Raw genomic sequence first — 26,709 nt, 5'->3', positions numbered from 1 at the left:
GTTATTATTATTATTTATTATTACCAGTGTACAGATTAATTGGACCTGATTCTCCTCTCCCCTAACCCAGTTTTACCCCTGGTAGCCCTTTTGATTTCAGTCAGGTTATTTCTGAATGTGAGTGAGAGAAAGGAAAGGGGAAGCACTGGCAGCAGGACGAGAGCTCCTTTTCTTTGTTGTTCCATTAGCTCCGCCTGAGCACTGAACTCCACCTCAACAGCCCATCCCCACTCATGATCAAAGCAGTGGATGAAATGAAGGAGTTCCCGTCCTCAGCCCATGCCAGATCCAAATCCCCTGGCTATCCAAGCCCCCTGGCATGTGTGAAGAAAGTCAGAGACTTTATGCATCCAGCTGGAGTCAGGTATATGGTAAATGTTCAAGGCAGCCCTTATTAACACACCCTGCCTTACTACAGCCCCAAATTGTGGTCTGATGCTCAGGTCCTCTTTATGGTCCTGATCCTGTGACGTGCTGGTTGCCTCCTCTAAGAGGCTGAGCACCTACAACTCTCACTGACTTTTGAGGGTGCTCAGCTTCTACCAGGATCAAGCCCCAAGAGCCCCAGCATTCTACTTGGCCTCTCCCCTTTTCACCGTCTCCCTCTTTCAAGACCTCTGTCTGGAGTAAGACATACCCTGTGTTCCCATGTTGGCTGTTGCAGCTTTTTCCCTTCCTCTCTGTACTTGCTCTGTGGCTACACAGAGGACTTCAGTCTCCAGGGCTGCCAACCACCATTTGAAGCCCAATCCTGCTGAGCACTCTCAATTGCTACTGAGCCAAGTCCTGTCATTGACTCAAGCAAACTCCCTTTGGAGTCTAATCCTGAGAGGCACTTCTCACTTCCATCTGCCACTGAAGTTCTTAGAACACTGGGCCACTTATGTAGGTGCTTAAATATGGGTTTAAATGCCTTGTTTGTACATTCTGGGTTGAGTCAGGAGCCCATGGCTTGGCCCATCACATTTATTACCGTGTTAATAGGTTTGTAGCTGAGTAGTTTTTATTGCTTCCAAATGAATGCGTTCTTGTTCTCCTGCAGTGAGCAGGTTTGTGACCAGATAGAGTCAGTATGGAGGACCGATGTCATCTCTCACAGTTTTCCTATTGTTCCAAAACCCCCTGTGTCACTGCTCTGGTCCCAGGCTGGTTTCCCAGATATCCCTAGATTTCTGGAACTGGACGTGAGCTCACTTAGGAGCAAACCCCTTAAGTCTCTACAGACACGGTAAGCAGCCTTACATTTTATTTTACCTTAGTCTGCAGGACGAACCATGTTATAATAATATGACTGTATCAATCTCTAATTCCCTCTTTCCAAAGACCTCACCAAGCTTTGCAAATATGAATGAGTTAAACTTCCAGGTGAGTTAGGGAAACATCTGCATTCCCATTTTACAGATGCGGAAAATGAGGCACAGAGGGAAAAGCAAGTCAGTATCAGAGCCTGAAATAGAACCCAGCTCTTGTGATGCCCATCCAGGTGCTCTAACCATTAGACCATCCTACACCTCTCTGCATGCTGAATGGGATTTCTTTTTTGACTGAAGCCACTCGGTCTCCTTGGTTTTATGCTGCAGAAAGAGCTGTATTTAAGCAGGGGGTGGGCAAAGGAAGGTGAGAGGGCTTGTGGGGGAGATGAGGGAGGCAGGATGCAAATGTGCTATGAGTGGAGGCCAAGAAGGAGGCCAACATATTATTTTCAGACACAACATTAGAGATGTAAGAGTTCCCTTGATACTTGCACATGGATTCACCTATCAGAGTAACCGGGAGTAATGAGTGCACACTGAGCTAAGAACATACCTTAGCATTACATATTAATAACAGCCCAGCTAGCTCCCCACCACATGGCCTGTGTATCCACCTCCCATCCCCTACAGCCAGATGTCACTCTGCCCTGCTAGCTCAGTGTGTGTTTCTCCCCCCTGCCAAAAGCTTTGGCAAAGTGCTGATGTTTCCTTCTTCCAGGAACTTCTTAGAACTTTTGCACAGCCTGTTGCTGCAGGTTCACATGCTGCTGGTCCTGGCTTGTGCTGGTGGTGCTCAAAGCTACCTGAGCAGGGGACAAGACTAATTCCTGTGAATGGGGGAGGAGCACCCCAAAATGTGATGAATTACCACATTTTTTTAGCTGAGAAAGGCAAGCCATTTGTTCCCCATGGCCCTCAAGATCTAAAAAGCTTGCATGGATTAAAAGGACCAGCTATGCTCATGCAAATCCAGACAGTTGCAGGGCTCTGGGCTCCAGAACTGCCTCCTCTACAGCCAACCTGGCCTCTCTGCCTCCTTCTGTCCTGGTCAATGTCACTTTGGCTTCCATGGCACTTCTGCCCCTCCCCATAGCAAGCCAAAGACCACAAGGCAAACTCCTAAGGCTAGGCAGGAATATGATTAAAAAAAAACCTTTCCCCGCTCACCATCAGGTAGAGATGCTCATTGAATCCAAGGCCAAAGCAGCAGATGATATGGGGCGAAAATGTGACCCGTATCTCTCATGATTTGTGCTCACATTGCTGCCACCTTTGTCTGAGCTAGAGAGTTGAGTTAATCTCCCTTCCTGTCTCTTTTCATGAGTGGCCTGTAGGTGTCACTATTTAGTCACACAAAGCTTAAAGCATCCTTGTGTTCAGAATGACACTGACTGCATTGAATTTGTATCCCCAACCTTTAACCTTGTTTAATTGCTACACACACATGCATGGAATCTCATTACATTTATTCATTTAAACTGATCTGATGATTCAAGGATACAAGGGAGTTGAGTGGAAAGTACCTCCGGAAGAAAACAGCAGAACTGGGCTCACCTTCTCCAACATTCACCGAATGCCTTTTGTCCAAACATTGTTTACAAACTGAATGGCCACTGTACCCATAGAATCCAGTCACCTTTGGGGTGGAGGGCAGCAGTCAGGCTGTACAGCATCATTTATGGGGCTTGGGAAATGTTTGGGAAACCCTGACTCTTGTGAAAAGTGCCAAGATCTTCTTGACCCTACTCTGTTTAACATTTGTATCAATAACCTGAAAGAAAACATTAAATCATCACTGATAAAATTTGCAGATGACACCCAAATTGGGGGAGTGGTAAATAATGAAGGGGACAGGTCACTGATATAGAGTGATCAAACTGGGCTCAAGCAAACAATATGCCTTTTAATATGGCTAAATGTAAATGTATACATGTAGGAACAAAGAATGTAGGCCATACTTACAGGATGAATGACTCTATCCTGAGAAGCAGTGACTGAAAAAGCTTTGAGGTTCATAGTGGAGATAATCAGCTAAATATGAGCTTCTAATGTGACACTGTGGCCAAAAGAGCTAATGTGTTCATTGGGTGCATAACCAGGGGACTCTCAAGTGGCAGTAAACAGGTTATTTTGCCTCTACATATGGCACTGGTGTGACCACTGCTGGAATACTGTGTTCAGTTCTGGTGCCAGCATTACAAGAGGATGTTGATAAATTGGAGTGGGTTTAGAGAAGTGTCATGAGTTATTAAAGGATTAGAAAACATGCTTTATAGTGATAGACTCCAGGAGCTCAATCTATTTAGCTTAACAAAGAGAAGGTTAAGAGGTGACTTGATCACAGTCTGCAAGTACCTACCTGGGGAACAAATATTTAATAATGGGCTCTTCAGTCTATCAGAGAAATGCATAAAAAGATCCAGTGGTTAGAAGTTGAAGCTAGATAAATTCAGACTAGAAATAAACTGTAAATTGTTAACAGTCAAAGTAATTAACCATTGGAACACTTTACCAATGGTTGTGGTAGATTCTCCATCACTGAAAAATTTTCAATCAAGACTAGATGTTCTTCTAAGAGATATGCTGTAGAAATTATTTTGGGGAAGTTCTCTGGCCTATGTTATACAGGAGATTAGACTAGATGACCAAAATGGTCCCTTTTGGCCTTGGAATCTATGAATCTATAATGTCCATACAGAGCAGGCAGTATCCATGGATTCAAGGCTTCCTCTGAAAGCTCCCCACATAGTAAAGTGTATGATAGCCAGGTCACCTGCCTTGGAAGGGACCTGCAGAGTCCTTTGGTGTTGGAATCCATCATTCTAGTTATTTCAATATTGATCCTCATATTACAAAACTGTGGATAAACCTTCTGAGGGTAATGAGAGTATCAGTCTAGTGGGACTGGGAATGAATCTTACCAGCTGCAAGAAGCAAACACAATAGAAAAACAGACATGCCTAGCTCCTATGCTCAGATCTCACTGACATTCTGCATACCCAGCTGGAGGGGCAGAGGGAAGTGGTGCTTCTTTGGTGGGTTTTACAGGGCAAGAAATCTGAGGCTTTTCTCCATTAGAAGTTCACACAATGGTAGAGCAGGAAAGGATCCCACAAACTGGAGGGCAAACTGGGAGGGACTGAGGAGTTATTTGGGATCCAGTGGATTTTATGCTGGGGAAAGATGCAGATGCTGAATAGGCATTTCAGGACCAGGTTTTTTTATATATACACACACACACACCCCCTGCCCCTCAGTGCTTGGCCTGTCTGTGAATATTGCCTGCAATTATCATAAATTCTCAGTGGGGGCAGGACCTGAGTTACAGTGAGTTGAGTAATCAAAGTCCATTTGAGCAATTAGGTTCCTGCACAAGCTGTGGGCTCCAGCTGGCACAGTTCAGTGGAAGTTTCACTGACCACTGTCTCTAAGACATGTGCATAATAATGAGAGAGAAGCAAATTTAAGTGGAATAAAAACAGCACAAGAAATGATAGTAAAATATGCAGACCATGTGAAATGTTACCGGCTGGCTCTGTCATGGCATCCAGCGGACACCAAGGGGATTTCTGACTGAGTGTGACCTAGATTGTCAAGGTGGGTGAGGTAATATCTTTTATTGGACCAGCTTCTTTTGATGAAAGAGACAAGCCCTCAAGCTACACAGAGCTCTTCCTCAAGTCTGGGAAAGGGTCTAAGAGTGTGCTAGCTAAATACAAGATTGAATAGATAGTTTAGTGTAAATAGTTAGCACATGTTCTAAGGGACTGTTTACGGTGAACTGCAAGATTTGGCTCTGTGAGATTAAAATACCTTTCAGAGCTTGATTTGCTGTGACATTCGAGGTGTGTTTTTACAGCCCAGGACAGTGAGTCTCCCAGCCTGGGTCTCATGCTAGCGCTCTAAAAAAAGCTGTGTAGACAACAGCACTTTGAAGTTGTGGCTCAGGCTCTGAAGCTCACCTCTCTCCCTAGGCTTCAGAGCCTTAGCTCCTGCCCAAGCCAGTTTCAAAGCACTCCTACTCAGCTGTTTTTAGAGCACTATTGTGAGTCCCTTAACCCATGTCTGTTGACTTGAGCTGGGAGGCTCGCTTCCACAGGCTGTGTAGATATATCCTCAGTGATGCTGTGTACCTTATGGCTACAGCCTGGGATTGGGATCCTGTTCTATGTTCTCATTTACTGTGCACACCAGATGTAATAAGGCTTATCACTTTTCATCTTCAAGGCGCTTTGCAAACATTAACCTATTAATCCTCACACACCCGCTGTGTGGTAGTTAAGTATTATCCCCGTTTTACAGATCTGTCTTTATCCACAGAATCTGTTCATGAATTTCTAGTGCACCCCCTACCACAGTGTCAAGGTATCAAAATAATGAAGAAACAGAGTCAAGAGAGGTTACAGCCTGATTTTCAGAAATGCTGAGCACCCGTAACTCCAGCTGAACCTGCAGGTGCTCAGCATTTCTGAAAATCAACCCCTAAGTATCTAAGGGCGTTGATACCAGCACTAGGATTAGACATCACCATTTCCTAATGTCCAGGCCTGCACTCTGACCATCTCATACTGTTTAAAGGCCTGACTCTGTAAGGTGCTGAGTGTTCTTAGCTCCCAAATAAACCAGTGGGTGTTGCAGTCAATCAGCACTTTGCAGGATTGGTCCTTTTGTTTGTAGATATCAGTCACTAATGCTCCTAGTTCTTACATACGTACAACCCCATTGACTTTAAATGCAGCAGGTATGCAGGACTGGGCTCTGCATAGCTATTAAATAATTAGTATTTTGTAACAATAAGCCTGTCTTTTTTTTAATTTTTTTTTATTTTTTTAGAGTCCAGAACCTTCCCAGATGGAAAACATATGGACACAAGTAAAAACTCATGTAAATATAGGATAGTCCAGATGCAGTTTAATGCACAACAGAAATTTATGTAGAAAGCAAATAAAGTATATTTTTGTGTTTATTTCATGGCCATGTGCCTTTACTGTAAGACTGCAGTTTATGTTCCACTCTGTTGAGGCTGGGATTGTCAAAGGCTCCTAAGGGAGTTCCACTGAATTCTCAACTTCTGTTGAACTCCAGTCCTTCCACTGAATTTCTGTTCCTGCTCAGGAATGTGCCCCTCCATCCCCCTGGGCCTTCTCTTATTAGCTGAATAAGGGGCTGCAACAGAAACAATTGCACCTTCTGCCCATGTGTGTTACAGAGCAAAATTCATGTGCTCTATATACTAAAATCAAGAGGTTATATAGTGAAAGGGACTGAATGGCAAGGTGAAAAGTTGTGCTTTTCAGGCAAGCATTAGCTTGATATAAATTTGGGCTGGACTATAGCAAGCTTTATCTCATTTTGGTGGGTTGAGGTGACAGATAAGGGGAGGAATACCAATGGCAGAGCCAGGGCTAGAACTCAGGAGTTCTGATCTCCTAGCCCTGCTTGGCTACTCTATCAGAGTCACACTTATTTGTATAGAGGTGTGGGGTTGTGTCATGTATTCCTTAATAGAGGACCTGGAACAATAGCATCTTCAGGACATCCTGACTACTGTGCTAGGGAAGTATGGTGATAAGGCTTGTGACATATGTATTTGAACCAAAAGCAAAATCTTTCATAGTCATCAGAACCAATTGACTTAGGCCACGCATAGCTTTTTCAGCACCCCCACATTCATTTTGCAAGAGGAAACTCCACCTCAAAGGAGCACTTGGGGCAGAGCATCAGGAATTTGCTTCCAAAAGAGGCCAAAGTTAAATACTGTAACTACCAGGCACTCTGACAAATGCAAATGACTAATAATTACTGTAGTCAAGAGGCCTGGAGTAGCTGAGATGGGATCAAGATAAATTACTGCTGGGTGTGAGATAGAATCACACTCCCAGCAGCCCTGAGGTTTTGGCTGCTCCCAGACACAGTGGAAATGCATCCCTCCCAACCCTGCAGCTACTTATGTAGAGCTCTTTTCCTAATGTTCCACTTACATCCGTGAATATAAGAATGGCCAGACTGGGTCAGACCAAGGGTCCATCCAGCCCAGCATCCTGTCTGCTGACAGTGGCCAGTGCCAGGTGCCCCAGAGGGAGTGAACCTAACAGGCAATGATCAAGTGATCTCTCTCCTGCCATCCATCTCCACCCTCTGACAAACAGAGGCTAGGGACACCATTCCTTACCCATCCTGGCTAATAGCCATTAATGGACTTAACTTCCATGAATTTATCTAGTTCTCTTTTAAACCCTGTTATAGTCCTAGCCTTCACAATCTCCTCAGGCAAGGAGTTCCACAGGTTGACTGTGCGCTGTGTGAAGAAGAATTTCCTTTTATTTGAAGTGCAGCCAAGCTCTGACATCTTGGATGCAAGCTCTTCCAGGAGTCTCTCCCCATCTAAACCATGCAGCTGAGTCTAACGTGGGTCACGGTGTGAGCTGAGGTTACAGATGTGTTCTGCCTGCCTCTGGTGAGAAGCAAGTGCAATATAAATACCTCCACAGCAGGGCAGCTTATACAGCCTCTCCTGTTAGATGAAATGTCAGATCTACTCAAGCATGCAAGTGGCTTTGGGACAGGGACTGTCTGTTATGTATGTGTGCAGCACCTCGCTGCACGGGGCCTCTAGATGCTACTGCACCATAAAGGTAATAACAATAACTGTCTATCTACTATGTGGGTTTGTGCCTAGCAGCCCGCAGAGGAGGTAAGGCCTGATAGCTGCACAGCTAAGCACTCCTTTAGCTGCAGTGGTCAGGTCCATTGTTCTTGGGACAGAAGGGTCTGAGTTCTGTCCCCTGATCAAACCTGTGGCAAGCATGTAGCCACACTGTGCAGTATGAATGATACGAAGTAGCCTGCGTAGCTTGCTCCGGAGAGGTGAGCCCACAGCATTGTCTCTCCTCATCCCCCACTCAGTTGTGTGTGCTAGTGTAACCAGTTAAGCAGCTAGAGCTTCTCTGGTGAACACAAGGCAAGGCTGGAGCTGCTGGGGGTTAGAGGGTACACACAGTATGGAAGGCAATGGACACTGGCTGTCTCCACCTGGTATATGGGTACAATTCCCAGAAAAGGCTGGGGTCCACAAGCCTATCAGAAACATCTGGCTTGAAATCTCATTTTAAGGCAGGAAATTAATTTGGATGTTAAGCCATTTCCTTTCATCTCTATGGAGAGCAACTCTGGTGGCACGACAGCTGGAGAGCAGTATTTGGGAAATCCTGATTTTCATTAAGTTGCAGAGAGGAGAGAGAGAGGTCATGGAAAAGCCAGGGATGCCCTCACTGCCCACAATGCAACTCAATGAAAAGGAAGAGAGGTTTCTGGAGTGGGAGCAATTTACAGCCAACAATTCTTATTACTCTTCCCTCACCCTTAAATTCTCCTTTTTCCAGGTTCTTACATGAGACCCATTTCCAGCCTGTCAAAGAGCCTTTAAGAGGTTCAGAACCCAGCTCTGACCTGTGCCTGGTTTTCTGCCTAATTCATGGGACTTAGAGAACTGAGTGCATGTGATTGAGAGTCAGGGTTGATGAGAGATACAAGCAGCAGTTTGTTCTCAGTGGGAGAGGGAGCTGGAAAGAGTATCCGAGTGCAGGAGTCTCTTGTGTCTGGCGTGTCGTGTAACTGGAGTCTAGGGAAGGACCAGCAGTGGGTCCCTGCTGGGGAGAAGCAGGAAATGCTTGGGAAGGATTAAGCCTTAGAGAGTGGATTGATTTGGTGGGAAGAAGTCTTGAGGGAACTCAAGAAAGGTGGAGGCTCAGAATGAAAGTGTTGCCTCTATCAGACTTGAACTCCACTTCCAATATTAATAAATGAGACCCTGGATGGGGGACTGTGTGGAGCTGTACAAAGTGTGATTATACTGTAGAGTGGAGCTGAGGCAAGGGCTGTTGTAGAGAGAAGCCGCACCATCACACAATCTCACAAGGGTTGTAACTGTAGCAAAGGTTTGCACGAAGCCTGTGGGAATGTCAGCTCAGTTTCTGGATCAGAGCTCCTGATGGATCATATGGTTGCATTTTCACAAACTTCTATTACTGCTGGAGTAAATGGGTCACTTCCCAGGCAAAACCAGTTCCACTATTTGTTTGTTTGTTTTTCCGGGGTGTGTTTCCTTCTTTTGTCGGGCGGGGGTGAGCAGGCAGGGACTGGCAGGATCCTCATTCCAGTCTGCTTAGCAAACAGAGTTTGTACCTCTCAACTGTGTGGGTCAGGGGCGTGAGCGTTACCTACCCAGTTCTACCAGCCCAAGTCCTAGCATGGACACAGCTAGAGCAGGACCCAGGTGCTTGTGAGGTAGGTAACCCTGGCAGTCTTAAAGCTGATGAGCAGTAATTACAGTCTTATTCCAACATACTTTAGTACAAGGCAAACAGTACAGAGGTCTGGCTTTGAGAGACAGCCCGGCAACAGCATTGAGCAATCAATCCACTTTGTCAGGCTCTGGCTCATCCAGCAACCTGGCAGTGCTGAAGTGTATATTCTGTGGCAGATAAATTCAATTTAATGGGTTTTCTCATCTTCTGCTCACTCTCCTCCCATACCTCTGGACCACCCTCCTAAAACCACTACAGATGTACTAAGGGTTCTCTTTATCTGTTTAAAATGTATCTGTATAAAAAATCTGTATGGAGAAAGAGTGAGAGAATAATGAACTGGCTGGTGTGTATGTTTCCTATTGGTCTTTGCTGGATGGAATCAGAACAGTTCCATCCTATGGCATAGGCTCCGTCCTGCTAGCAGCTGATGGAGATTCTCCCTTAGCTCAAACTGGGCTTTTGGAGCTGAGCTCTGTCCCCACTGCTGTTGTAAAATTCCAAATGGTCACAGTGTGCAGCACAATGACAACAGTGAAGTGCTTGTTATTCTGTGGGTGTAATTGACATCTCGTACCAATCCAGATGGCAAAATGGCTGCATCTTGGACATGAAAATGGTAACTGATTTCTACCATGGGTGTGTTACAGTGTTAACGCTGGCTACAGAGTGTGGGGACAAAGGCCGAATGGCAGCGGCAGCATGACAGGAACCATGCTCTGTTGCTGCCCGTGCTGTACCAGTTCTGCCGCTGACATACTTCAGTCTCTGGGGCTGCTAATTCAGCAATGGCACTAAAACAGAAAAAGCAAGACATATAGAGACAGTGGGTTCCCCATCAGTCTACTAACTAGGACAGCCAGTGGGAGTTTTTCAGTATCAAACACATCAGGAGCAGCTCTCCAGTGCTCAGGAGTCAAGGCAGCTACAGCACCCCTCTGCCTTCTACTTAGGTTTCATCCAGGTCTGAGAACACTGAGGGAGGGGAGAGGGGAGAAGAAAGTAGTGAATCATGTGAAGAGGGAGGCGTTGGGGACAGGAACTGAAGTTACCAGATGCTGACTCAGCATGCTTTTCCTCTTGGACCTTGCACAGTGAGCAGCCAGAAGGGACATTAATGTTTAACTCCATTTAAGCTGATTTGATGAGGGGAAGGGGAAGAGCATTTCTCTCCCTGGAGCCACTGTGCTGCTTGTACCACAGATATGAGGGCCTGGTGGCTGCATGGACTTTGTCATACAACATAATCCAAAGAGCACAATCCAGCTGATAAGCTCCAGAAGGAAAGAGGGGAAATCAACAGCATTAACACTTTGGCCTCCATTTTCACGGTTTACTGGCCACACAAATACAGCTGGAGGATAGACAGACAAACACTGTAAAGAAGAAAAGTAAGGAAAAGCTCTCTTCACTTGCCAGCAACCCACATTATCAATGATCCATTCAGAAACAGGACTCCCAGAAGCACCAGCATCCCAGCCTTCTCTGGCTTGTAGCAATTACAGTGTAGCGATCGGAGCAGGGCTCACGGGCTCTGCTGCAGGACCCATTTCTGTGGCTTTCTTCGATAATGTGTGTCTCTGGAAAATAGCTCTCGTGCTGCAACTGGAAAGCAGTAATTGGGAAGTGCTGATTTTCATTTAATTGGAGGGACGAGGAGGACAGGGGGAAAGTCAGGGATGTGTTCAATGCAGTAGACGAGGTCCATGAGGTGGGGGTGAAGGCAATAATGTAGTGTCTAACCAAGATCACCCTTCTTCCTTGGATTGTCGGTCACTTTTGCTCCACCTTAAATTCTTCTTCCCAAGGTGAATGAAATCTTCACCTGACAGCCTCAGTCAGAAGGCAGATCTAGTAGATAAAGCACAGGATTGGGAGAACTCTGAGTTCTGTTCCCAACTCTGACACTGGCTTACTGTATAACCTTTGGCAAGTCACTTCCCCTTCCTGTCCATCAGAACACCCATTTGTGAAATGGGGATAATGTTGACCTGCCTCAGTCAATTATTGTTACCGAAGCACTCTGAGATCCATAGGTGGAAGTGCAGAGGCAAATCACTAGTGCAGGATTGTAATCCGTGGCTAGCTAGGACCCCTCTGCTGGGCACCACACTCTGGGAAAGATATGGGGAAATTAGCTAAAGTCCAGAGGAGAGCAACGAAAATGGTTAAAGGTCTAGAAAACATGACCTATACGGAAAGATTGAAAAAAAGTAGTTTGTTTAGTCTGAAGAAGAGAAGAGTGAGGGGGGGCATGATAACAGTACGTAAAAGGTTGTTATAAAGAGGAGGGTGGTAAATAATTATTTTTATCCATTGAGGACCAGGCAAGAAGTAATAGGTTTAAATTGCAGCAAGGGAGATTTAAGTTAGACATTAGGAAAAACTTCCTAGTTGTAAGGATAGTTCATCACTGGAACAAATTACCTAGGGAGGTTGTGGAATCGCCATCATTCTAGGTTAGAAAAACATCTGTCAGGGATGGTATAGATAATACTTAGTCCTGCCTCAATGCAGGGGACTGGACTAGATGACCTATTGAGGTCCCTTCCAGTCCTACATTTCTATGATTCTGTGCATGTCACAGTGCCGCTTGACACAGTCTCTTGGAACTTTGCAATGACAGAAATGGAACTCAAATTCCCCTTCTCCAAAAGCAAGAGCCCCTACCAAGTGAGCTACAGAAGAATCACCATTAGCTGATAGCAGAATACAGTCTATGAGGGCACTCTTCAGTACTTACGTTGTTTATCTTTTCAAGTAGAGGCCACACACCAGCCAAGTCCTTGCAGGGTGTTTCTACATTTCCTTTTTATTTGCATAAATCACAAATTTCAGCTGAAAACCCCTCCATGAAGGTGTTTGCACCATTCACTCCCAGTTTGGTCCCCTCCCCTTTCCTCCCCCTGCACTGCATACTGTACACATGGACAAGGGATTAATAGCAGAGCATAGAGAGATACAATGAACCACTGAGTTAAATGGAGATCCAATAGCCAGTGACAGTGACTTGAGACCTGTGGCATTAAGGAGGTAGTAGTTTATTAGAGATTTACTTCAGCCTCCACTATAAAATGAAATGCGTACACTGGGAAAGAAATCAAAAGCTATGCCTGTCAGGCAGATCCAGCCTCTTTCTCAATCTCTCAGGAGGGCTGAGTGGAAAGGAATTCTGTAATTCATCATGTGAAAGTGACAGTATATGTTAGAGTTAACGAGCCCATAGCAAGAAAGCACATGACAAAGGATGATTGGAGCAGACTGGGGAACCTATCCGTCCATCCTTGCACTGTGGTTCTGAAATGTTCTGTGTCTGAGGGAGGCTGGAATTCTTTCCCCAGGATGTAATAGTGGCTTTTGCTTTATTAACCTCTCACGTGACTGGATATCTCAGCCCAAATCCTTCATTTGAAGGCCTAATTCTGAGGCTCTTTACCCTGCTCTGCCAGTATAATCATAATTTAAACCCATTTTAAGACCCTGCCTCTATAGAGCTAGAGAAGTTGTAAAGGGGACTTAGGGTATGGCTACACTTGCAACTTTAAAGCACTGCTGTGGGAGCGCTCCCGCAGCAGCGCTTTGAAGTGTGAGTGTGGTCGCGGCGCCAGCGCTGGGAGAGAGCTCTCCCAGTGCTGCAGGTACTCCACCTCCAGGGGTGGCTCCAGGCCCCAGCACGCCAAATACGTGCTTGGGGCGGCATGCTGCGGGGGGCGCTCTACCGGTCGCCGGGAGGGCGGCAGGCAGGCTGCCTTTGGCGGCATGCCTGCGGAGGGTCCGCTGGTCCCGCGGCTCTGGTGGGACCAGCGGACCAACAGAGCGCCCCCTGCAGCATGACGCCATGCTTGGGGCGGCGAAATGTCTAGAGCTGTCCCTGTCCACCTCCCCGTGGGGATTAGTGTATGGCTACTGTTTACACTGGTGCTTTACAGCGCTGTAACTTGCTGCGCTCAGGGGGGTGTTTTTTCACACCCCTGAACGAGAAAGTTGCAGCGTTGTAAAGTGCCTGTGTAGCCAAGGCCTTAGTGTATATGAGAATCATCCCCTAATTAGTATTTATTCAATCAAACCTCCGAAAATCTGCCTTAAATTACACCCCTGTAAATCTAGAGTAACTGTAATGTTATCTTAGATTTGCAGGGTAAATATGGGATCAAGATGATTGTGGCAGATACGGGGCCAGCTTTCTGCTCTCTGTTATGCCTGAGCAGCTCTGCTGCAGTCAAGAATCTGGCTTGTGATAATATACAATGACTTTTGTATGTATTGCAATCAGTTAACTGGTTTGACTGTAAGATACCACTGAACTTTTTCTCAATTGATTTTAGCTGATAAAATTAAGATGTTGGTTAATTGGTTGAGATTGCATTCTTGTAGGGAACGGTGGGCGGGTGCATACCCTATTTGCCTGAGTGTGGACTGAATAAAGACACTAAGATCTGATCTTGTGCTTGCTCTTTTATCTATGCTCCATAAAGAGTCAGTTCTAACTTCTTACACATGTTTTCTGGAGCACTATGTTAACATCCTGCCTAATCTTCAGTCCCAAATCTGCACATGCTTTTCTGACATATGAGCTGTGTGAGATCTCTCCGAGTCCTGGGACTTTTTATACAGCCCTCCTGATTACCACTGTAATGGTTGTTATGCTTGTTTTTCTGTTGCCTTGGCTCCATAAAAAGAGGAATGTACATACTGATAGGCACTGCTTGGAAATAAAGTAAAATTCCAGTTTAGTCACTGATTAAACCAGTGTTGGGAGGGACTTTTATGAAGTTAATTGACTGGGTGTAGTTCTAAGACACAGAAAGGGCATCTGGGTGTTAGGACTGGCCATATCACTGAATGCTGCCCTCAAATCATAGCTGCCCAATTTTGCAGCATGCTGAGACCATCCTATAGGGAACTGAACAGCCTCAACAACTGATTGTGCATCAATGAAAGGACTAAGCCTCCATCACAGAGTGCCAGCATATGTCAGGATTGACCCTAGGTGAAATATTAAACAGACTGTTGAGACAAAAATAAATATTGATCTTGATTCTCCTCTCCCATGCCAATTAGGAAAAACTCTACTGAAGTTGATTGAATTCCACTGCTCTAAGAGTAATGTAAGAGGAGAATCCAGCCCAATTTAAAAAAAAACAAACCCTGTTCCTATGTTACTGACTATACCTGAGATTGTTAATCCAGAAAGAATGGTTAAAATCTCACTGAGTTTTCACCATTTATGATGATGTCATAAACAGATGACCTATTAGAGATTCATTAAAATCATTTATTAAAACATATAAACATCACAGACACTTTACATTAAATTACATTAAAGCATGCAGTGCAAATTATACATATATCTCATCTAGGCATCCTTGTGCCTTGTTATGGCTGCCTCCTTGCACCCCTCTCACCCCCTTCTTGTTGTGTGCCATGTCCCTTGTCACATCTTGTCCTGATTTAGGTCCTGATCCTGCAATCAGCTCTAGGCAGATCTCTGCACCCTCATGGAGCTCTCTTGAAGTCAATAGGGCTCCACATGGATGGAGAATTCTACACATATACTATCATCAGGATTGGGGCTTTAGACTGTAAATTCTTTGGAACTGGGACTGACTTTTAGTATATGTTTATATAATGGCCTGGGGTCCTAATTCTGATTGTGGCCTCTGAATGCTACTGTAATGCAAATAAGTAATGTGCTGAAAAGGTCTGTTTATCTTTTACTATTTGAGCAGTGAAACTAAACTTTCCAATTTAACTTTCTGGTTCTTGAGCACTATCTCAAGTACCTTCTGTTTGGATTCCCAACACTGCAGGGGAATCCTTAAATAAAAGAGAATTATTTTAATTACAATGCTTAAAAATAATAACTTTTACATTTTTATATTTAAGGAGAATCATGGACTACTACACTCAAGGGAGGGGGTAAAATGGGATCCAGTGGGAGCCACCCCTCCTCCCAGCATCCCACTGGATCCAGAACTGTGCAGGGGAGCCCCCCCGTCTTCTTGGGACACTGGGGCCCAGATGGTACCACCCCTCCCTCCATGTGGGCCTTGGAGAAGACAGCAGAGAGGAGCCAGCCAGAGACTCCAACCAGTAGGGAGAGAAGCAGCCAAAGCAGGGGGATCTTTGGTCCTGGGGACATGTGGAGAAGTTTCTACAGTTTGGACTGGACTTTCTATGTCTTGTGCTTCAACTCCCCTACACCTTCAGTCTCTTCGCTTCAGCTTTACTCTAGACCTGATCCTATTACCCTTCTCTCCCCTGCCCTGTCCCCCTCACCTCTTCCCTTTTCTTCCCGTTTAGCTGATCCCCTCCTCAATAAACTCCCCCGCCCCAAAACAGTGATGGAATTTATATGCCATTTGCTGACATCACATTGTTCATTCTGCAGGGGTGTTCTACCCCTTCCCTGATTCTGTGTCTGTCTTGTCTATTTGGACTGTAAACTCTTCAGGGCAGCAACCACCTGTTACTGTGTGTTCATAGAGCACCTAGCACAAGGTTGGAGTTGTTTGTTGAAGTAATTAATATAATATTATTATTAATGTAACCTTTAATTAAAATACATAATTACAGAATTACCATTGAAGAATGTATACATTAGAAAGACAGGAAATGACCAACTAAGGTAACTTATATAAGCATACTATTTCCTTTACATTTCGTACATTTAATTAATAAGATTGACTTGAGCAAGTTTACCTTACAGACAGGGCCGGCTCCAGGCAGCAGCTTATCAAGCAGGTAGGTGCTTGGGGCGGCCGCTCCGGAGTGGGGCGGCACTTTCAAGTATTCTGTGGCAATTCGGCGGAGGGTCCCTCACTCCCACTCGGAGTGAAGGACCTCCTGCTGAATTGCCGTGGATCGCGATCGCGGCTTTTCTTTCTTTTTTTTGGCTGCTTGGGGCGGCAAAACCCCTGGAGCCGGCCCTGCTTACAGATTCCAATAACAGCTGAAACCTTCCTCCATCAAGACATTCTTACAAATGCTTTCAACATATAGATCACCTGTCTATGTGTGTGTGTAATTGGTGATGTGTCAGAGTTCAGGTTGTTATTGGACTATGTAAGGTGCACATATCAATACTGATATTACTGTAATTAATGTAAACTAGCTAGTAATTTCCTGTCTTCTTAGTGATTCGGGTGTGTAATGGTCTGTATTGTGTCTGAGTTACATTCATTTCTTCAACAACCTTAAGTCTAAGTTAACAACGATTTTTGGGGGGGGGATTTCCTTGTGTTTGCAAAATAAATACAAAGATCCTTGAAAGCTTCAGTTGGGTTGGCACAGGAAACATTTGCCCCATCTAGCTCCCACTAGTGCTACAGAAATAATAATAATTTGAGGTGGGATTTTCAAAGGAGTCTGATGACTTTTCCACACTCAGAGTTGCACCAGTTCAATTAAAGATGTGATTTTAAGCCCATTTGATTAAATTGATGCAAAAGGCTCTGAGAATGCTCTTATTTTGGTTTAAGCAGGCTTATATCAATTTAGTTTAAGCTGGTTAGGAACAGGTTTAAGCTAAACTGAAAGAACCTGCTCTTAGGGTGAAATAAGAGCATCCACACGGGTTTGGATCAGTTTATCTAAACCAGTTAAAATGTGTGTGTAGATGAGGGTTAGAGAATCAATGTATGAGATTATAATGCTAGTGAAAGATGCCAGATTAACAGCTCTGGAGACAAATTTGTCTCTTTAGCTGCAGGACAGGCATGCATGGAACACAGCAAGGCAAGCTTCTCTCCTCCCCCTGTACTGCCCATGGTCCTCAGCACCACCCTGGCAGGACCACATCTAGTTAGGAGAGGGGACTTTCCTCTCCCTGTCTACATTCAGCCCTTGGTTTCTTCTCTTAGGGTATGTCTCCACTGCAGTCTGCAGAGTTAATCCAGGTGATCAGCACTTGGGTTAGCCTGGTCCTGATGTGAGCAACCCCTCTGCAAAGCACACTGAAGTTGTTGCATCCACACTGGTGCTGCATACACTTGTGTGAGGCATTCAGACATCTGCAATCATGTTCTCTGCTTCTTAGCATGCACTAAGATGTGTCACTCTATAAATTATTTTGCAGTGTATTGTGGAAGAATTTATCTGTCCTTCATTGGCCTCTCTGTGGAAGTGCCCTTAGCTCACCAATCCAGAAAGGCAAACCACTCCCTGCTGGGCATGCTCTAGACTTCTGTCCATGGCTTCTTTTCCAGCCAGTGGTAAGGGAATAATAATGGTCAGAATAATGACCTGTTCCAACTGTGGCATTAATGTAATTCTCATTTTGGAACCAGGAGGCAGATACAGGGCATGAGACATGTGGGGTCATTTTGGCAGCAGCCTGTTGCCCTGAGAAAGTGGTGGTGTGCCTTGCTAAGGAGATCATGCAGGCTGCATGCAGACATGGAGCAGTGAAGTCAACTGATGCAAGTTGTATTAGCTTTAAATCCTTCTATGCTGAATGGTAGTTCTGGAGCAGGGCCACAAGCACAGAGTGATGGAATCACATTGTCACATAGACCTGGGACAACCAGCAATGGACCTAGAATTTCTGCACGAGGAAGGCCACCTTAGACTCCCAACCAGGATGCCTGTGTTAGGGAGATTTGGAGCAGAGCAGACTAAACTTTATTTTTATTATTGATTTGGGCCTTTCCATTTATAACCCACAGAGTATGAAGAACTAGAGCAAAAGAGCAGCAAAATCTATGCCAAGGTTTTTATATAGATAAACATCTTGAGGAGCCACTTTGCTGGCTGAAGAGAGAGCACACACATACCATGCTAATGAAGATACACAAAACTGCCAACATCTCAGTATTTAGTATAGGGAGAGGAATGCAGATTATCTTGTTTGGCTGCTGGAGAACTATCTACTTACAAGCAGAAAATGAAGAGCATCCAGCTGGCTAAACAATCACTCAGCCTGTTTTCTCTGATGTGCAGTTCTTTTTTTCCACTCTGAATGCTACCTCCTCAAAGCTAATGAACCAATAAATAAAAGGTGGGAGATCGTCTTTATTCATGGTTACTACTATCAGGCATTAGAGCAGCATTCCTTATGGTTGATAGTATTACTATTATTATTATTTATTTGTTTGATGGTAGCGTGTGGAGCCCCCCTCTTAACTCCATGGTGCTAGATGCTGCCCCAGAGTTGCTGTGCAGAAGAGTTTATGATCTAAATAGATAAGACAGACAAAGAATGGGAAAAAGGAAATATAATTATTTCCATTTTACAGGTGGGGAAATGGAGGCAGAGCTTGCGTGACTGGAAAAGAGCTGTGTAGCTCAAAAGTTTATCTCACTCACCAACAGAAGTTGGTCCAATAAAAAGTATTACCTCACCCACCTTGGCCCAGGATCACCCAGGGAATCCGTGGCAGAACTGGGAACTGTGTATTGATTTCCCCAAACACAGTTGTTTATATGAGGGATTTGCACGAGGGCAGCTATATTGGTACAAAAATTCCCTAGTGCAGGCAGGGCCTCCTCTGCCTCCTGGTGCTGCTGACTCCGGGTGGCTTCACGCATTTTGGTGCAAAACCATCTATCATTCCAGGGCCGCTTTGGACCAGGATTGGGGCCATCGTGAGCAGAGCTAGGCTAAGGACACAATCCATGGATCCAGAAATCCTCCTGCTAACCCTGGTGACCCTCTATGAAAGCTCTGTGTCAGGCCTCGTGTGTCAGGCTGCAGGCAGCCAGGGGACACTCAGTCCTCTGCAAGGGGAGAGGAACAGAACAGGGAGAGATTAGGGCGCATGTGCAGAGAAGCTTTGCCAAGGAGGGTCGAGGGGGAAAATGCGCATGCGCACCTGGGGAGCGCGCAGGCGAGGTGGGCGCATGCGCGCAGGAGGAGCCGGACAGGGAGACGGGGCGTGGCTAAGGCTTCTGGTTGGGCGTGGCTAGCGGCAGTTGGGGGTGTGACCAAAGCTCCCCTGGCGGAGCTGCCGCCGCTGCTGTAGGTGCCGCTGCGTCTCCTCAGCAGCGACAGGTGCGCGGCGCTGGTCCCGGCTCGCCGCCGGCACAGGTGGGTGGTTGCGGGCGCCGGGGCCGCCTGGTTCCCCTGCTCGCTGCGGCGCCTGGGTCGGCTCCGGCTCCCGCCTCCCCGTCCCGGGCCGGGCCGGGCCGGTTCCCCCCAGACAGCCCGGCCGGCGGGTCCGGCCCCGGCCGCCTCCCCGCGCAGCCCCTGAGGAGCGGTGGCGCCGGGGCCGGGTTGTGGGGCTGGGGCGCCCCGGGCCGTGCACCCCCCCGCCCCCGGCTCCGGCCCCTGCGGGCTGCCGGGCCGCCCTGCCCCCCTGCCCGGCCGGCAGCCGCCCCAGGGGCTGAAGCGACGCTCCCCGGCCTGGCGGGCTCCCTTGGCGGGGCAGGGGCCTGGCTCGGTCCCCTCCCGCAAGCACCTGTCGCAGGGGTCCGCTCCTACGGGCGGGGGAGGGGAGGCGAGGCGAGCCCCTGCGGCAGGCGGGTCTGACACCGGCCAGAGCCGCATGAATACGCACGGACATACCCGTGGGTGTGCCTGCCTGCCTGCCTGGAAAGCTTGAGGCCAGCTTGATCCAAACTTCATGCCTGTTGTATGCCCTGGATTCATTTCCTGCCCCACCTGAGTCCTGGAAATCTACTCGGTGAGCCGTACGAGGAGGAAGCCGCTATTCCTGTCCACAGGGGGGAATTTTCTCTGGAAAGAAAGCTGGATATGTGACCCTTTGCTTGCTTTAGCTAAATCAAAAACTAAAAGATTGTACTGCTCTAAAGCTGTGCTGTTACAGTAAATCAATGCCCTTAGGAGCTTTTGCTGTATAAAGTTCTCATAACTGCATAAATCTTGGCTAGATTTGCCACCTCCATGTTCAAAATGAAACAAAACCGAAATGGTTTCTTCATATTGTTACCTCTTTGGCCTTAGTGGCTAGCTTAAAAAAAAAACTCTGGAGTCTAGTAGGTGGTTCTAATTGGGTATAGAAATTGGCGATAGTCAGGTATTTCTTTATACATTCTTTATAAATAAAGAAGAGTGCATTAAAGTCCTGTGTCTCTGAATGCAGAAAGAATCAAGAAGCAGAAACCACTTTTTTTAACTCACAGCCCCAAGCAGCCTGTACCCCAACCCAAAAACTTCTCCCCAGGTTTCTTCAAGGGTCAGCTACATTCTTTCAACTGTTCTTTCCAGCTGTCTTTCACTCTCTTTTTCCAGTTTGTCTGTTTTGCCTTCCCATACATGTACCATGTACCCAAAACAGTACTCAGCAAACCCACTCCATGGTGGGTTCACATTTCTTTTGTTTTAGGTGGGGCCAGGGGTTTATCCTTAGAGTAATGGTAATTGAATGGTGAGTTCACGACTATCAGTCTCAATGAGGTTTTAACTCAATCCATAACAAGGTTTTACTGAGCTCATAATATAAATTGTCTGATCACCTGTGTTTATTTTCTCCTCTTCTGTGCCATGCAGTATTGAAAATTTACCAGTGAAAGTTGTTTGCTCCCATCTTTCAAAGAAATGAAAGGTGTCTGATGGCATCTTGATATGTTTGTGGAGAGCCTGTTTTATATAGGCTGCTAACAAATGTTTGGTAATGGGCATGGTATAGTCTTCACGTTCTTTCAGTATATGCCCTAAATACTAGGTGAACTCTCTGAAATGCAACTTAAGGAAAAAAACAGTAATAATTATTTTGCTTTTACAAGTCTCTCTCCACCATTAAAGAGGAAAAATGTTTAGGATCCTCCCTTCTCCAGCTTTGGTACAAATCTGGGCTACAGTATCTTTGTGTGCTACAGTGTTATGGTTGTAGGTCACATCGTAATTTGATAACCACCTTGTAGTTTCTGTGTAAAGTTATTTCAAGTGACTTGTTCACGGCCACCTGTCCTCAAGTGTGGACTTATTTGTTTGGGGTAGGAAGTCAAGGAATAGTTCTGAATTTTGAATTGAGCGGTTAGAAAACTGAAAACGTATGTTAAAAAATGAAAAACAAGAAAACATTCAGATTGACCTGCCACAATCCCAGGAAATAGTGCAGTTAGCATTTTGTCCTGTTCTGGAATATTATGTTTGTGGTGTCTTCAGATCTAATTCTGACTACAGACTTTGCTCTTATTCCATTAGTTGAAAGATTAGACTGTATAGTGAACCCAAAGAGCCTTATTCTTTCAGAATTTCTCAAGTGGGAGGTAACTTTTAGTTCAAGCTATTACATTATGGTAATACACAGATATTATTGTGATCTGTGAACTTCTTGAACAGTGCACCTTCTCTCTTTTATTTATGCTGATTACCTGCAAAGAATTTTTAAAGTAGGCTCTATAGAGAGAGAGAATTATGCTGTTGTGGTGGTAAGTATAGAATCTTCTATAAACAGCATCATAGCTGGTATCTTTATCAGTTTAGGAGCACCTGTACCTCCATTGTTCTTCCTTGGGCAGTAGGAATATTTCTACAATTCCTACTGTATCTACTTTAATAAACTTCTGTTAGAAAGTCAGTGATTCAACAGGTGTATCTCTATGTATTTTTAGCTTGACCAACTTGTAAACTAGCATTCAACCAATTAAATTAAACATTAATTTTTTTTAGAGGATGGTCTTCTGTTTGTGTTTTTTGTGATGTGCAGTGCCCCCAGTGGTTCAGTAGAATGTGACACAAATATATTTATAATAATTGGTCTGATTTCTTAGGGTGACAGTATTGGTTAAAAATGTAATTTTTACATGTTCAACTTTGAACTGAATATTTGAATTGTACAAGCAAAGCCTATTCCTAAAGGAGCTTGAATCTTAGGCTATGTCTACACTACCACGGTAAGACGACCTACGCTATGCAACTCCAGCTCCGTGAATAACAAAGCTGGAGTCAATGTACCTTAGGTCGAGTTACCGCGGGGTCTATACAGTGGGGGGAGTTTCTCCCGTTGACCTACATTCTTCTCGTCAGGGGTAGAGTATAGGGGTCGACTGGAGAGTGATCTGCTGTCGATTTGGCGGGTCTTCACTAGTGCTAAATTGACCACCAGTGGATGAATCTCAGAGCCTCGATCCGGGCTGTAGTGTAGACTTGCCCTTAGTAAATGTGAAGAAGCTTAATGAGAGGTTATGGTAGCTACTGCTAGTTAAGTGTGCTATTGGCACTGAAGCCAATAGCTTGGTAGCTAAACAGTTAAGAGTCTCTGAGCTCCAGGCAGAATCAGGTATTTGTGCTGTTGCAGATGTCTGAGCTTTTTTCTTTGCATCCGAAGAAGTGGGTATTCACCCACAAAAGCTCATGCTGCAAAACGTCTGTTAGTCTATAAGGTGCCACAGGATTCTTTGCTGCTTCCTTTTACCAAAGAACACTTTGTATGAAAATAAGTCTATTATTCAGTATGTTAAATGACGTCTCATATTTGAATATGTTCCTGCTGATTTAACACACACATTTATTAGATCACTTATCTGGTCTTAACAGCAAATGTGTGTACTATCTCAGAGTCTTAAATCTAGGTTTTTACATCATGTTTAAAACAAGAATTGTGAATGCCATTCCCAGAAAGTTGTCATTCTGAGCAGTAAATATCTGGGACTTAGGTGATATTATTTCTGAGAAAATGGCTTCAAAGTCTCTGTAGATCAGAAAACTGGCAGGGAGATGTTTGTTTCTGTATTTTGTGGTGCCAAAGTTCAGCAAAATGGCCTGGTGTTTTGTATCTCTTGTTTGTTACATGCCCAGCTATTGAAGATTTTTCCTCATAGGATGACCTAATGCAGGAGTGGACAAACTTTTTGGCCTGAGGGACTCATTGGGTTTAGTAAATTGTATGGAGGGATGGTTGGGGGGGGGGTCGTGGCCCAGTCCCCACCTCCTCTCTGCCCCCCCCCGCCCCCCCAGGACCCCTGCCCCATCCAACCACCCGTTCCCTGATGGCTTCTCTGGGACTCCTGCCCCATCCACACACCTCATCTTGTCCCCTGACCGCCCCCGGACCCCTGCCGCCCCATCCAACCCCTCTTCTCATTCCTGATGCCCCCGACCCCTGCTCCCATTCAACCACCTCTTCGCCCTGTCCCCTGACTGCCCCCCCGGGACCCCTGCCCCCATTCAACCCCCTGTTCCTTCCCCGACCACCCTGACCCCTATCCACACCCCTGCTCCGTAACCACCACCCTGAACTCTCCTGCCCTCTATCCCTGGCCCCTTTCCGCGCTGCCTGGAGCACCGGTGGCTGGCAGCACTATAGCTGCGTCATCCAGCTGGAGCCAGGCCATGCCGCCGCCACCACGCAGCACAGAGACTGGTCAGGCCGGGCACTGCAGCTGCACTGCCCCAGGAGCTCGCAGCCCTGCCGCCCAGAGCATTGCGCTGGTGGCGGAGTGAGCAAGCTGAGGCTGCGAGGGAGAAGGGACAGCAGGGGAGAGGTCAGGGGCTAGCCTCCCGGGCAAGGAGCTTGGGGGCTGGGCAGGACAGTCCCGTGGGCTGTAGTTTGCCCACCTCTGACCTAATGAGTAGTAATCCTGATGAGTTACTATTTAGATGACAACCAAATGAACTTCTAAAAATCCTAGTACCTTCCTGTGAGTGCAAAAAGATACAACACTGAGCAATATACATTAAACCTGAAAGTGCATCTACTGCCTATAACTGTTGACCTGAAGAAGAGCTCTGTGGAAGCACGAAAGCTTGTCACTCTCTCCAACAGAAGTTGGTCCAATAAAATATACTACCTCACCCATATGGTCTCCCTAATATCCTGGGATCAACATGACTACAATGTAGGTTATCATCAGAAAAATAAACTTATAAAGTGCATATTTTAGAGGCATATATTTTATTTTGATTTTTTAAAAAAAGTTTTGGGGTAAGGAATTGGTGGATTAGTGGGTCATCGATGGGTTGACTTAATTGGTGTTGGTCCTGCTTTGAGCAGGGGGTTGGACTAGATGACCTCCTGAGGTCTCTTCCAACCCTAATCATCTATGATTCTATGATCAGTGTATACCTCTGCTCGGCTTCAGTTGATTTTACTTTGTTGGTCCCACTGCTCAGCTCGGATGTCCCTTTTGCTATTAACTAATGAGCTGTAATAGCAGATGCTTCTTTTTGCAGACACCTCAATATAAATGTCTTTAAAAACAAACCACTCAGCCCTACCTTGAGGCAGCTAACTAATAGGGAGTTGAATCTGTGTATAAATATTTTCTCTAGATCTTCCAACATATATCTGGGTTTTACTCTACTATGGTAAATGTAAAGATTAATTTACAGTGGCTGTGATGCAAATGGTGAAGTTTAGCTATGGCTGATGCACCATTTTCTACTCCACCTTTTTGTAAATTGTCGTGAAGACTTGCCAGGTTCCAAATATTCTCATCTGCCCTTCCACAATGATGATAAAAATGCTAGTTTACTAACCCATTTAATCCCCTCTCCCCCCCCCCAACACTAACTCAGCTCCAGATGAATTTTGCAAGGCTGTTTTAATAGGTTATCTTAGTTTGTGTGATTAGTGTATTCGACAGTTATAATGCTATTTCAGAGTACTAGGTATCATTACATAAAACAAACTAAAATATTCACTAAACCTGTAATCTTGTAGAGACTTGTATGTTCTTAACTTCATGTACTATGAGTAGTCATATTCAAGTCAGATATTCCTGTGTCTGAGCTAGTTTCCTCTTGATGTGGCATTGCAGTGGGGTGGCAGGGAACCTGCTTTTCTCAGTTCAGAGAAGTCCATGGTACCAAGCTTGGATCTGACAAGAACCATGCACCCACCTGGTTCCATATATGGTACCATCTTACTCCAGAACTGTAGTTTCCATGCCAGTGAGGGCTCATTATCCAAGTGAAGAATACTCCAGAGAGAACTTCAGATCTCCTCCAACAAATCCAAAGAAGAAGTAATTAATTGCTTTCCTTACCTCCATCCCAGGAGCATGGTTCTGTAACCCCTAAAACCTGTTTTGATGATTTTCATGGGATACTGTCACAAGGTGATAACCCCATTGGCATAGCTAGTCATGCTTGGGAGACTCATTTTGTAGAGAATCTCTTACTGCACTAGGCTAATGGGTTAGTCTTAGGGTCCTTTGGAGCCCTTTTAAAGAAGGCCTTGCAGTTGTTACAGATTTTACTTGAGTGCCTTTCCACAACATGCATGAGGAATTTCTCATTGTGGTCTGAGGCAGAATACAGTTTATTGTCCAAGAGGAACATTTCTTAAATCCTCGTTCTTGCTATTGTTTTATAAGACTAGTCAACCATGTTGGACAAAACGCAAGGAAACTCGGAACTACAGTACCATAAATACAACAAAACAGTTGAAAAGCTAAAATAAACACTTTTAATCTTTAATGCTAACAATATAAATTATTTACAGCCAGATTTGAATGGAACAGGGAAGAAGTTGGTTCCATGGCTCCTCAGGCAGATAGAAAGGAGCTGATGAGGCAGGTTATTTATGTACTCTCCCTATGGAATGTGTAGTTTGAGAGGAGGCATGAGAAATCCCATCAGGCAAATACTGCTCAAAAAGGTTCCATAACCATGCAGCTGGGCACATGACTTCTACAGTGGGACTGTGGAGGCATACATTTGGAGTACAGACATTGCTGCTGGGAAGTAACCTCTTTATTATCTACACTTCTGCATGTCTCTGGGTGCCTTGTCTGTGTCCTTTTAGATTGTGAATCTCTGGGACAGAGAATGTGTGTGTATTGTGCAGCACAGAGCATGTTTGTACAAAACAGATAGTAAACTAATATTCATAGTAGTCAATGAATATTGCTTTTTTGAAGTGGTCTGGAATGAATTACCCAGAAGGGGCTAGGAAGTAGCATGGATGCTTTAGAAACATGATGAATCTTTAAACAAAGTAAGATATCCTGGCAACGTTCAGTGTGTGTACACTCTGTAGCCATTCAAGATTAAGCAGGCTACTTTGTTTCAGTTTTGAAAAAAATTAACAGCGATTGCTCCCATGATGGAAGAGATGTTTGCTGGAATGAGTCATAATTGTTTTAACACAGATGTGACTGTAGGTAAAGGAGTGGTATCTGAAATGTAATGTGTGTGTTATCTGCCGTAAGTTAAAATTTATTACTATCAAAGGTAAGTGAACAGAATGTTAGTGCTTAAAACAAGGTGTGTCGTTTAAACATTCCTGTTTACTTTCAATTTC

At 45.2% G+C, this 26,709-nt stretch overlaps 2 protein-coding genes across 9 annotated transcripts in view; both read left to right on the top strand.

The window, feature by feature from the left end:
- Nucleotides 1–16,020, top strand: part of FAM186A (family with sequence similarity 186 member A) — a 28,639-nt gene extending 12,619 nt beyond the window's left edge. For 3 of the 5 annotated variants that reach the window (XM_039514872.1, XM_039514874.1, XM_039514869.1), the window contains 3 exons: nt 189–364; nt 1,043–1,228; nt 6,087–6,219. In XM_039514872.1, the coding sequence (XP_039370806.1) occupies nt 189–364; nt 1,043–1,228; nt 6,087–6,129 (405 nt within the window). In that variant the 3' untranslated portion in view covers nt 6,130–6,219. Of the gene's footprint in view, nt 1–188; nt 372–1,042; nt 1,229–6,086; nt 6,220–15,445 lie in introns of those variants that run through there. The other 2 variants (XM_039514870.1, XM_039514871.1) reach the window with 2 other exon arrangements.
- Nucleotides 16,021–19,427: 3,407 nt separating this feature from the next.
- LIMA1 (LIM domain and actin binding 1) overlaps nt 19,428–26,709 on the top strand; it is a 41,576-nt gene continuing 34,294 nt past the window's right edge. For 2 of the 4 annotated variants that reach the window (XM_039514884.1, XM_039514880.1), the window contains exon 1: nt 19,439–19,586. The gene's annotated coding sequence lies outside the window, so the exon portion shown is untranslated. Of the gene's footprint in view, nt 19,587–20,101; nt 20,182–26,709 lie in introns of those variants that run through there. The other 2 variants (XM_039514882.1, XM_039514881.1) reach the window with 2 other exon arrangements.

Source organism: Mauremys reevesii, linkage group 25 (assembly GCF_016161935.1).
Source record: "Mauremys reevesii isolate NIE-2019 linkage group 25, ASM1616193v1, whole genome shotgun sequence".
Lineage (NCBI taxonomy): Eukaryota > Metazoa > Chordata > Testudines > Geoemydidae > Mauremys > Mauremys reevesii.
Note: the sequence above shows the minus strand (reverse complement) of the source record. Positions and strands in the feature narration are given on the sequence as shown.